General features: G+C 38.4%; 1 protein-coding gene across 3 annotated transcripts in view; it reads right to left on the bottom strand.

Annotated features, from left to right (window-relative positions):
* Positions 1-11,483, bottom strand: part of atxn7l1 (ataxin 7-like 1) — a 30,865-nt gene extending 19,382 nt beyond the window's left edge. Inside the window, exons 1-3 of one of the 3 annotated variants that reach the window (XM_007579221.2) lie at positions 11,317-11,483; positions 10,795-10,869; positions 542-646 (exon numbers count right to left, since the gene is read on the bottom strand). In XM_007579221.2, coding sequence (XP_007579283.1) covers positions 542-646; positions 10,795-10,869; positions 11,317-11,413 — 277 coding nt within the window. In that variant the 5' untranslated portion in view covers positions 11,414-11,483. Of the gene's footprint in view, positions 1-541; positions 647-10,794; positions 10,870-11,316 lie in introns of those variants that run through there. The other 2 variants (XM_016664514.1, XM_007579230.2) reach the window with 2 other exon arrangements.
* Positions 11,484-13,779: the final 2,296 nt, after the last annotated feature.

Here is a 13,779-nt window from a genome sequence, read left to right as displayed (position 1 = left end):
ACTCCACCTGTAAATTATTTAGTGCTTCTCAGCTTTCGTCTGCCTGCTGCTTATTATTAGAAGGCATAAACATGTGGCGCCTGGGCGCTTACATAAATGACAGGTTGGAGTGATAATCACCAGGTATTGTATCGATCTGGTTGTCACACTGTGTGTGTGTGTGTGTGTGTGTGAGTGAGTGTGTGCATGCGTGTGCGAGTGTGTAGAGCATATCTCAGTAATATATGAATATGGCCATAAATGTCTGTCTTCCCGTAAAGCACATTTCTTTGAATTGGAGCTATTTTTAATAACTGCACAGTGTTATTAAAAACACGTTATTTTATTATGCTGAACATTTTCCCTTACTGTATAATCTTCCAGTTGCCTGTCACAGGGATAATAAATGTTATTTCAAGTCTATTCAAAAGTGTGAGCATATATGTGTGTGTGTGTGTGTGTTTTGATCTCTCTGTGAGCTGTACTAACAACATAAGCTAGCAGAGTAAATATAAAAATAGCACAAAGTGTATGAGTTTGGCCTTCAGCGTCTTTGCCTTACCGTAATGTGTGAGGATGCCCTGAGGAGTCACCACCTTACTGCAGACATGGCAGACAACAAGACAAAAATCCTCCAAAGCAGGGAAATGGGTGCAGACAAGCATCTCTGAAACAGACAGACAAATAAGATGCCATATTGATATGGGAGGAAGAAGAAACATGGCGTACCAACTGGAGGGGTCACAATAATAGCCGACAAAGGAAAACAAAACCGTTGTTTAAAGGTACTTTCCGTTTGAGGCAGATGGACAGGAAAAAAAACAAAAACGAAATGCCTAATGAAGACACAGGCTGGCTGTGCTAACACTACAAGCTAATGCTACAAGCAGTGACAGAACAACCTAAAAAAAGGTCAGCTACTTTATCTCTAAAAGTGAAGTAGTAAACCTCCTGGACGACAGAAGCTAATGGTATCTAAATATTAGCTTCACAGCCCAAATGTTTTTATATTCGACAGCATTCCGTTCTAATATGGCAAGAATTAAAAGAAAGATGTAATCAGCCGTCGGCTCTGTCGGTTACTAAATAGCAAAGAAACAAAACCAAACCGTGCAAAACTAGGAGCTACACTGACGCTCACCATTGGAGCAGAAAGCAGGAGCCCATAGCAACCTGCTCTGCTGCTGTAGTTAATCGCTGAAGAAAAAAAATGTGCAAAATGATGAGAAAGACATAAATTGTACAAGTCTGCAGCTGAATACATTTGCATGGATCAGATTCCTTGTTTATGCTGCAACAAATACGTTTTGTACGCTCCAGACCCTTTAGATGATAAATCTTTCCAAATTAGAGGTGAATCGTTTCCTAGTACTGCTTGGTTTTGTCTTGTTAAGTAACTTAGTGTTCTAATTTAATGTCACCATGAACATATTATTCATCTAGTTTTACGGAGGTGGCGGAGGCAAAAAAAGTATCTGTGCGTTCCTTTTTACACGAGAGCTGCAAAACCAAGAGGGAATTACATGAAGAGCAGCAGCAGCAGCGGCGGCAACAGGTTCTATTTGTTCAATAAGTCAGCGGATGACAGCGCAGTTTACTCTGAAGCCACCTGCCGAGGCAGCAGCATCACAGACCCTGACTCAAGGGAACAAACTGATAAAACAAACTGTGCTGATGGCTACTCCAGGAGCCCCTGGAACAGCGCGTTTAAAGGAGAAAGCAGCACAAGCAAGCGCACACCCCGTTCTGTTTTGTACTTTATTGTTCCGATTAATTGTAAACCAAAAACTACAAGCTGCGTGCGATAATGAGAGTAGAGAGCATCACTCAGTCAACAAGAATGAGGAAAACACATTTCTACCGAACTTCCTCGGCTGCTTTGAGAAGAGCATAACAAGAGTGACACAAATGTAGTCATTTTGGTTGTCTCCGAGTTTTTCTTTTCTCTTGGATAACCAGCTGAATAATTAACCGTTTACTCTCCGTTTTGCTTTCCAATTAGCTTTTTTTTCATTTGCAAAGATAGTAATTCAGACTCATTCTCTGTCTAACCAGTTTCTCTTTTTCTACGCGGATCTATTGCTGATATTAGCTTTGCATACTTTCTCTTTTGCTGTCCAGAGAAACGAGGCCGGACGCAATGATCCTGTGTTAACCTTCATCTCTTTTCAGGATGAAGACATTGACAGAACCATTACTGCTTTTAATTCCTCATTCATACTCCTAGGGCACGGCTTCTGGGTTTAACTCTGTCATTCCTGTCATCTACATTTACTCCAGGGACTTTTCTCTCCTCGTAGAAAGTACTCTAAACTCATTTTTTAATTGAGTACTTGCTAATTGAAGCATTAGGTGAGTTTCTCTTTTTGTCCTGTTTTCTCATACTCTTTGTTTTACTTTGCCGTAGCGCTTCTTGCTACTGCTAGCACTGACCATGTGTGCTCTCTTTTCCAAAGACTACATAGCCAGGCCATCGTGATGTTTTGATAACTTGTATCCTTTACTTTTCCTGGCTGTCTAGAAGAGCCAACAAGAGATAAGTGATTGATTGCAGTCTTGTTATCTTGAGAAGAAACGGCCGGGTGACAAATTGTCCTCTGAAAGGAAGGCTAGAAGCATACAGTGTTCTGGATGGAGCACAGCATCGTTATCCCTCAAGCTACAAGAGACACTCCCACCCACTCAACAAAAACACAAGCTTATAATAAATACAGAAGGAAAAAACAAAACAAAAAACGTCCATTTAAAAGCAGCTATTTTCTGTTCTGGCTAACCTTCCAGAAGCTAAACAAGCTCTGCTGACAGAAATCACAGCACTTATTAGCACGGGCTTTAAGCCACACTCACAGGGAGGAGGTGCGCGTGTTTGAGTAAGCATGCAAGGAGGAGGAAAAATTGTCTGAGAGACGTGTGGGTGTGTGTGTGTGTGTGGGTGCCTGACTGTTCGTGTTGTGATGACCCTGCATTACTGGCGAGTTTGCTGTCAACCTGTGCGTCTAAGACAGAGTCATGCTAAGTGCCTGTTGGCAAAGAGTCGTACAGCTGGACTGTACCATGCTGCTGACTTGTTATGTATGGAATGTGCATGTGATGCCAGTCGTCAAGAGCGTGTGAATGAAAGCGCTAATGCGTGCTTAACGGGTCAGAAGCGACTGCGTTACGTTCAACAGCCATCAGGGCGGTCACGTACCGACTGGGCCCCGGTCAGCCGGACGCATTTCATGACCGCAGCAATCTTAATGCAACTTTAAGGGCTGGTGCGAGTAAATAATTTAGAGTTATGATGTTATTTGAAGCAGAATTATGAGACTAATGTGCTTTGCCAGCATGGTTCACCTAACTTTGATTTTTTTTTTTAAGCTGTATAAAGTCATTGGCCACGCTATTAGGTATACCTCGATAGTATCGGGTTGGATCCAATTTTACTTTTAGGACTGCTGTAATTATTCATTGTGTGGACGGAACGAGGTGCTATAAACATCACTCAGAGACTTTTTTTTTTTTTTTGTCAAAATATTACAAGTGCATCTGAAAAAAACGCAGAGCAGATCCATCTGGTACCAGAAAACAAGGACACGTAAATCATTTATCATCTGATAAATCTGATGCTCAACTAAATGCATTGACCTGCAACGATATGATGGTCCGATTTGATATTTATGCCAACAAGCAATTGTACCGATGTGCACCACGCAACGTGGTTGGTGAATGTAAAAATAATTATGCAATTATTTTACTGATTATGCAAAAATAAAAGCCTCTGAAACTTAAATTTCCCTCGCCTTCTTGTGAGTGTGTGGTGGGGTGAGGGAGCAGAGTTTCTTCAGGTATAATAGCAGAGACGGTGCAACTCCAGTCAAGATATTCACAATTGGACACCTTGGCACAACTGAACACCTCCACACACTATGTCTTTTCTCTGGTAAAAAAGACATGCTGACACAGAATAATGTACTCGAGAAAGCTGAGCGACAAGTACAAGAGAATGTGAAGGAAAAAAAAAAAAAGAACAGACTCTCGACTCTGCAACTGTGACAAGAGATTTAGGAAGAGGATGGCTCCGTAAAGATATGAAGCAATTAGGTTAATAAACTCAGCATAAAACTGTAAATTAGGCACTGTAGTTTTTTTTTGTACCCTTTAACTCTCTCACCAAGTATCAGCTTTATTATAGTCGTTAAGAATTGTGGAAAATTGTGATGATAAGCCCTTAAATCCAGCTCATAATCTAATTTCATTGAACATTATTACTTATGTAAGATTAGATGATAATAAATGGATGCTAAACTTATTATACCTGAAATATTATTTGCTGACGATTAACTAAATAAATACTTTCCAAAATATTGTAACTTTGGCTAATTTGTTGCTTGGCCAGAAAGCGAACACATCTTCTACGTTCTCAGCTGTATATTCATTGTACATTTTTATGACTAAGACTATTTTTTGATAGTTAAATATGTGCTTTTTTTTTTACCATGGAGTAAAAACTGTGGGAGTCTTCTTTCAGCCAGTTGACCGTTAACGGTTCTGAACCCTTGAAAAATGCATCAGCTGTAGACATTTTCTCCCAAAAGCATACCAGTTTCCATTCCAATGTATTTTCAACATATTGTAAGGATTTCTACATTAAAATAAGTGTATTTAATAATAATAATAATAATATATATAAGGTTTCCTTATAAAATGTTAATGAAAATGCCACAATATTGTCTCACATTGTGCTTGAGTAATTATTTTTGGTGAAGAGGGGTCGAAACAGCAAAATTATCAACTCATTTACTGAGCTGGCAACATAAATATGTGAAAGCCCTGTTTGTATACAGCTTAACACAACCGCCACGAGACGACGCTTTCTACTAATGGAGCCGCATCGTGGGAAAAAAAACAAAAAAAAAACAAAAGCCAACATCGAATGATCATATTCTGCAGAGAAATTTTGAACCTTTCTAGTTTTGGTCGCTAATGGAGCCGTCCGTCGTGAGACGTTTTGTTCTGACGATGCGCCAATTCATACCCGCCGGGTGGGTGTGGGGAAGTGGGATGGGGGGCGGGGGGAGGGGAACGCTTCAAGCCAGCTTTGACACACAGTGGATTTAAGTAATTTTCTATATTCGGTTCCAGGAAAATGTGGTTGAGTGATTTTAATAAGCAATATCTACCAGCAAGAGGTCGCCTAAAGTTATACTGGTTTGGCCTATGTAATGCAAATTCTAAAAACAAAATAGGAGAATTGAATTAAATGTGTGATATCTGAGCAATTTCTGAGTTTTTATTTATTTATTTATTATAGTTCATTACTGTGATTTTTGTTGTTGTTGTTGTTTGTTTACTGGTACAAAATGGAAGCCTGAAAGGAAGAAGAAGCTTCTTTTTGTAGCTAAAATAGTTGAAACGACCAAAACTATAAAAGTATGAAATGACAAGCACTCACTAAAATCGCATTATAGCAAAAATAAACTGCAATAATTAAATCATATCTTTCAGTAAAATTAACTAGTAAAGGAAAAATACACAATATCTAATCTCTCATTTTTATACCTCATCACTTACAAGAATAAACAGATTCAGACTTGCATCGTTTATTTTTTCTGTACGCCATCAATGCAATCAACAGTCTCACTATAGAATAAAGTTTTCTTTTGCATCTCTGTCTGACATGGCTTTCTTACTTACAGTCAGACTTCCTAGTTTGTGTTTACGCTCACAGTAATGTGCCCTTTGCGTAACTAAAAGCACAGAGCCAACCCCACAATTCACATCCTGATTTAGCCTCGCTATATCGCCACAAATTTCAACTCGGTTCTAATTTAGCAACAGTTCAAACTCCGAGTTCAGCATTGAACCGCGTCTAATGTGCGAAATGTTCGTGTGTGCGCGACAGAGGTGATCCGGTTGGTCCTGGTACTGATGGAAACATGGGAGTTGAGTTTGCACAGTGACTCTGAAAAATCCCTCGGTGCTGAAAGCAGCAACCTAGGTGTCCAGGATTAATTATATCTTTGCTATGAATAGGCAAAAAACAGAAAAAGTGGCAACTATTTCGATTTGAGACTTTTCTGTGATCCTTTTCGGAGCAAAGTAAATAATATTCAAAGGGAGAGCACCGAGGCCTTGAAGAAGAAGAAAAAGAAAAAAGAGAAACTCTCATAAGATTTGTTGCAAATGGCTAGTTCCAAAGACCTGGTATAAAAGAACCTGGGCAAGGAGAGGGGAAAAAAAAAAAAAGAGACCAATTTCCTTTGCATCTGCCAAATCAAATGCAAACGATGTGCTTCTTCCTGTCCGCTGAATTATGTGTTTTTCTCAGTTCTGCCAAATGAAAGAAAGGCCAGAAAAGAAACTACTACAACAGTTAGACACTGGCGAATGAGCATGTTTAGCGACACAAACCTAATTCACCAGTCGGACATGGATTTTGTTCACTTATCATTTGCAAGTTAGCTCTCAGAGAGAGAAAAAAAGGCATCAAATTGTTGGTAAAAAAAAAAAGAATGAAACATAACAGTTATTACACCTTTAAGAGCAAACATGGAAGAACGTTTCACCGAGTTTATGAACATAAAAATGGCGAACTTGCGGGAGTCTTTATATTATAGTTATTTGAGGACTTTAGGGTAATGCTCAGGCTGAGGTTACAGTTCTGACTGGAGCTGTATTTTGAACAGGCAAAGCAGATAATTATTGGTACGACAGAGTAAACAAGAGAAGTAGCAGTTGGCTAATGCTCCACGGCCACACTCACAAACACAAGAAGCCACGTTTATGCTGCTTTTTCAAAGAACAGAGGAACGGGTGAATTCACATCAGGAAAGTCTTGCTTGGTCCAGAACAAAAGCAGACTTTTTTTCTTTCCCTTTTTTTTTTTTTTTTAACCCCATTCGTTGTGGTTTGCTTTCTCGTTGTATTTTTTCGAAAGCAGAATATAACTTATGAAGGAGGATGTTTTCATTCTACATTTTGTTATTTTCATATTGAATTATTTAAACGTTCCAAATATTTTACAGGTAATGTTTTCCGTCACTGAGCGCACGCCTCCTGCTCGCCACGGTGACCGCAGACATCTTTGTGTCAAATAGCAGCTGCCTTTGAAACATGCTGAATGGAGACGCACAAACGGGCCCCGCAGCCTGGTTTAGGTTTAACAAATCACACTGGGTGTGGCAAGTCGACACATTTGCACATACTCCTCCCAGTATTTTTGCACTTTGATGATCAGCATATGTTTTCCATATTAATGAAGTCCTGATTTGAATCGCACTGAGAAATTCACAAGTAAGAGATACTTAAATAAAATGATTAGAAATGAATTTTTAATCTGCAAGGACTGGATATTTCATAGGGAGTCTTTTTTTATTATTATTTTTTATTTTCCAAAACTATTAATATAGCTAAATATAAGTTTGGATTTTTTTTTTCTTTGTGTCAAACTGTATTTTAAGTTTCACTAAACGAGGTTTATAATCTGACAATTTAATAAGTATCTACAAAAGCTTTTGAGATTAGACTGAGAGATGAGATTAGTCACTAGCAACAATTGTTTTTAAAACAAAACTGAAACTACAATTGAAACCGATTCTAAATAAATGTCTGAATATATGAATTTTGAGGTTTGTTTTTTTTTTTTACTTCAAGTAAAATAAATTAATAATTTAATAAATTATCCAAAGTTACATCTGAAATATTTGGCATTATAAGAGATTTTTTTTTTTTACAAAATTCCCCAAATGTCGTCGCTCTATTTTTGGACTTTAAGGCCGAACATGGATGGGGTGACTAATTTCGGCACTGAACACGTAGCATTCGCATCATGACTAATTCTCAGACTGCCACTTTCCAAACACTCTCATCTGCTTCGACCAACAAAGTATCACATGTACTGGAAATGGCGCAGAGCCGCGACCTACAAAAACGTGGGCCATTTTCCCTGCGTCGTAAACCGAGGTGCCATCCGCGGCGCTTCAATCATAGTGTAATGGTTTCAATGACATGAACTAAAGAGGTGTGTTAACCCGCAAATAGCCACATTAGGGCGCCGTCTAGTTGTAATGAGATCATGCCAGTGGCTGTATGTCTAATCAGGCCAAGTTTCTCTAGGTTGTCATCACCTCCGCTGTGTGTATGCGTGAAAACGAGAAAGAGGCAGATAGCGATAATGACCCGCGCCGCACATCAATTACAAGCCAAACTGGCCCTCGCGCCATCGCTCTGAATTCGGCAAGGGCGACGGCGTCAAAAGTCGAAGCCACGTCTCGATGACGGATCAGTCGCGGTTCTGCTGGACACTGATTTATACGTAAAGCCTTTGAAACCCCTCCAACCCCCACCACCACCACCACCTCCTGATTGTTTGTGTCTGCGTATCGGTCCCAGCAGGCCGTGGTGTCATGTTGCCAGCAGATCAGCAATTCTGGAAGCAGCGCTCCAGTCTCGCTCCGACAGAAGGGAAGAGAGAGACGAGGCATGCGAGCGTGCGTAGGAGGAGAGGGGAGGCTGGAATCTGACCAGCAAAAGTGAGAAGAGTTTCCCCGGCTCCAAGCGTGCGTCACTGTCCTCCTACGGGGGTGGGGGTGTGGAGGGGGGGGGCGTGTATGTGCTGTGGCACACTCAAACTTTCAGGGGGATGACTCAAGCGTGTCACACTGAAGCCTACGATGCTCCTGCGGGGTTTTTATGCATAGCGAGGTGTGGAGGATCTCCTCTGGGTCTGTCCCCTCCAGGAGGTCGGAGTGAGACGGCACCAAGTCGGCGCCCTTGTCTCCTCCCCCGAGCCGTACCGTCTGTGCAAACGGCTTACATCCGTCTGACACTTAAAAGGAGTGGCTTGAGCCCCATCACACTGAATGCAGTACTGACGATGCATGTGATGGGCCTGCAATTGTCTCCAATTGCTTTTATTCAAATCAGAAAAGAAAGCAGATATTCCTACATGTGCCAAGTTAAACTATTTATGATTACAATAGCATTATGTTATCTTTGCTGTAAAGTTATGGAACAAACAAGCTAAAATTTGTAGTAGTTTTAAGGAGCTTTTTGCGCAGAACAGTAGACCTTTCTGCTGAGTTAGTCAGGCTATCTGCCACTTTTCCCCCAAATGAAGTTTTTTAAGCATTTTTGCCAACTTCAAAATGACCTCAATCAATCTCTTGACTGGTACAAAATAATAATAATAATAATAATAATAATAAAAAAGACATGTTCTTGTTTGGTCTGTTAGGACTTGCTGGTTCAGTTTTGGAGAATCTACATTGGTGAAATAATGTAAACAAGCCCAGAATATAATTTGTTTCGTTTTGTTTGTTTGTTCCCGTTAACCGTCTAGTCTAACATAGCCAGGTTTGATTTACTTTAGGATGAATGAATTTCAATTAAGTCAGCCAAATGTTGCGTTAGTTAAGATTTTTCACTGTCTATATGGCAAAAGTAAACAGAGTTAAATAAACAGAACATGCTTAATAAAATAGTATTAATCAGGGCTGTGCTCTGTTTGCGTTCTGTCAAAAATAAAGTGTTTAACAGCCTTCACATTGTTGAGCTCATGTCCATTTATTCAATTATTTAGCAGCGTTTGAATTGGAAATGTTGCTTAGTTTGTTAATTAACTAAGGACTATTTTAATTTAGTTCAATTGCTAATTTAAAAGTAATTTATGTCATCTTTTAACTGCATAAAGGATCATTACATATCAAACTGATTCATTCAAACCACAGGGGGAAAAAAATAATAATAATAATTGAATTGTCTTAATTCTTAACCTAAAACTTTACCTTGGTAACATTTCAAGCTGTTTCTTAAAGCCATTTTCTTAATGTTTCTTACTTTGGATACATACTCAATGGAGCTGCATGATATTAGGAAAACATCACAAGGCAATATTGTTGTTCAACACTGGGATAATGTCGATTGAACCACAGTTTTGCCATTGCTCTGATTTCAATCATCACAATATCCTCACCATTCCCCGTGAACTTTATGATCTTGATCACAAAGATCTATATTTGCTGGGGCCATAACAGACAGTGAAGGTAATTTAATTGGCCAAATGTGTTATTAAAACATGGAATTTTGAAGGACAAACCTTGAAGTATTACAGCTTAATATGTTCCAAGCTGGCCTTCCTGGTTGCAGTCTCACCCACATTGATATTTCCATTTAAATATGATCTTTATCTCCAATGTTGAATAGTTTTATGTATGAATCAATAGGAATAAAATCCAAAGCGCCACAAAAATAACAATATGGCTGAAGTTCCTCCCTCCTCCTAAAATGATCAGCATCAACTACTATGGCAGTCAAGTATTTTTTTTTTTTTAATGTTTATTGGTGCTATAATATTAAAGTTGTTACAGACTGATAATAATTAATTAAAAAAATAACAACCAGGAAAAAAAGTCATGCTTTGGCAAAAATACAATAAAAAAATAAGATCCGAAGAAAAATAATATATCAAGATTAAATAAAGAATTACAAATCTCGTCTCTAGGGAATGTTTGAACTAAACTCCGTTAAAACGACTACTTAGTAAGTCCAGTCTTACGTCAAATAAATTAAATCCACCGCAACAATAAAAAAATGAGGATCAAACACGTCACGCAAAACTAAAGGTGTCCATTCTGTAAAACGGCAGCCAACATTGAAACTACAATGAACATTTATAAATACACGCAGTTTACACATATGCAAAGAACCAAATTTTCTCACAGAAGTGGTTAAAAAAAAAATGGAGCCGTAAACGCTGCCATGCATGTGCTGTAAAAACAATAACAAACCATCACCGTGTGGTACGTGACGGCGCTGCTTGCGCAAGTTCCTTACCGTTTCTGCCGAGTTTCGCGGCTTCGGCGGGGCGGCAAGAGTCGGTGTCGTCCTTCTCCGGAGACGAGACTGCGTCTGCGTGAACAAAGCGTCCGCTTACAAACACATTGGCAGCGTTCGCAACAAACTTTAGGGGCCATGCGTGGAGCCCTGCAGCTCCCGAGGCTTGGCTATCAGGTTAGCATTAGCCTGCTAGCGCCAGCCTGAGCTGAGCGTCCTCACACCAAGTAGATCTGTCAAAGCTAACAAACTTACAGCTGGACAGTTCAGCACGTCATGACTGAGCGCGTCAGAGGCACAAACTCTGCACCGAAACGCTTAGCTTTGCGTACGCGCATGTGCACTGCTGTCAAAGCAAGCTATTAATACTGCATTTTGTAGTAATATTTCTGACAGTTACTTTGCTGAGCTCTGACAGACCCTGAATGGTGGAGGAGCTTACTCAACTCAATCACAGACAGTTGGACCACGCACTCCCCGACAGTTTGTCAGCTAAACAACACCACCGAGGCGCCAACTTACTATCAACAAAACGTAATTTAGTCGCACTGACGAAGGAAGACCAAGGTTCGCACAAAAAGGTATCCGGACTTGGTATTTGGCGATCCAGTGTCGCCATTGCTCTTCCTTCTTGTTGCTTTGCTGAGAGCCGTTTTTTCCTCTCTCTCTTTCTCTCTCTCTCTCTTCGCACGCAGCAGGCGAAAAACGAAAGAACGAGATATGGTGACGTCGCTGTCGGAAAGTTTCGGCTCACGTCGGTCATTTCCGGCAGATCAAGTGGTCGAGTGACAAATGGGGAGCATGTATTTCCATCGAACTCAGTTCACTGAGTTCGATGGAAATACATGGGAAAAAAAACTGCTATCAAGTAAAAATAAAAATTAAGAAAATGAAGGTATGGAAAAGGTCTTGATTCAATAAATTAATATGGCATAAATAAATAATTTGTTTATCATAAATAAAACAAAAACATTTTACTTTGCAATTTTGACTAAATTGTGTGAGCAGTGTGGAAGCAACACATTAAAAAATATAAAACTAGGATTTCTGAATTTATTATAATGAGTAAAATATTATTTTACAGACACAAACTAAATCTATAGTTTTCATCAAGCAAAAACAAAATAAATAAAATCTTAAGTGCAGGCAAGAAACAATCCAAGAAGCCTCTCCTCAAGAAGGTTTATCTCTGCATTTTCTCTTACCGTCGATCAGCTAGTTCTGATTTTATCATTTAGAGTTTAATGCTCTGGAGTGAAAGAAAAAAGGGTTCAGCTTCAGAAGAAATTGCAGGTGTGAACTGCATGACTTCAGGGCTATATTATCAATGACACATGAATTTGTCTGCAAATTATAGGAAAAGCTGAAGATTATCTATGCTGCAAAGATCAGTGGGAGTCTCTTTCGCTCTCTTTTTTTTTAAATTTTACTTTCTATATTTCTTTAAGATATTTGTTTGCTTTACTGTAGAATTGCTTGGGCTATAAGTGATATCAAAAAGGTTTGAAATGTTTCTATCACTTGAATCTGTAAATCCACAATACTTTGCATTATTAGATAAGTGCAGCATTTTCAACAATTAAGAAAAATATGCAATAAAAACCGAACAAGATTTTATTGGATTTTTGTTTAAATTCTATAGCTGCCCTGAAAATGACTCCAGAATAATAGAGAACAAATGTAAACCATTAATGTTTCAAGAAAACACCAAGAATCATAAGGCCAACTTGACTTTCTAACACAATACAATAATGCCTTATAAAGACAGGTATAAGTAAAGCAATATTTAATGTAAAGTATGATGGCATAAGCCTTATGATTTGTGGTAGCACTGTACATGATAGCTTGTGTGTAGCATTAATAAAATTGCTAAAATAAATAACTTAAATAGTAGAACAAGAACTTAGATCTTACATATGAATAAAAACTGAAGGGAATAATGTCGAAGAGCAGTCTGACTGGTGAAATGAACAATGAAAGCAATAACACAAATGATATATATATATATATATATACATGAATAAAACACCGTTGGCTATTGGAAAAGCAAAGATAGAGGAAAACTAATAAAACCAAACCATGTTTAACGAAAGTAATTCTTTAAGTTTATTACATCACACAATAAAATATAACAGTGGGAACTAAATCATTACATCTGCTGATAAAAAAAATAGAGCAATATAATTTCAGCACGATTCAGCAAGTGGCGTTGATTACCCTACACTGCCCTCTTGTGGCAATGAGCAGAAACTGTTCTTCAAGTGCAAAGGCTGCTTTAGTCTGAGTAATATAGTTGCAAAAAAAAAAAAAATATATATATATATATATAATATAGTTGCAAAAAAAAAAAAAATATATATATATATATATATATATATATATATAATTTTATATATATAATTTATACTTTTACTTTAGGTTGAACACATTAATACAAGCCTTGTTTTCTATCAGCATCAATTTCGATACAGACAGGCTGACGATTACAAGGACATTATGGTCTTAATCGGGAGTCAGGAAATGACAATAATTAGCTTATGAAGGCCAGTTCCACACATTAGACGCAATATCTATAGATGGCTATGTTATATTCTGCACTTAAAAACACATTTTCTACAACATCTTCATCGAGATTTTATGTGAATGCAAACTAATGGAAGCAGATAAAAGATATGGCTTTATAATTAATCAATCCATCTTTATCCACTGACCAGTGGAGGACACAATACTGGAAATGACGTGGTGTTATAACTCACATTAACTCTCACTATAAGCTTTCACAAGAAAACTACATTTCACAAACAAAGCTCCTGGAGACACCTCAAGGTCTTTTCATCACAAAATAGCATGCCAAAAATACTTTTAAACATGAAAACTGTCACAGTCGAGAGATCAGTGAGGAATCACTGAAGGATAAGATTCACACTATTAAATAACAAGGTTAATTGTACTAGAAGGTACAACTAAAAGTTATTCACACCGTCT

Source organism: Poecilia formosa, unplaced genomic scaffold, assembly GCF_000485575.1.
Source record: "Poecilia formosa unplaced genomic scaffold, Poecilia_formosa-5.1.2 Scaffold9, whole genome shotgun sequence".
Lineage (NCBI taxonomy): Eukaryota > Metazoa > Chordata > Actinopteri > Cyprinodontiformes > Poeciliidae > Poecilia > Poecilia formosa.
This window is presented reverse-complemented; position numbering and strand designations above follow the sequence as displayed.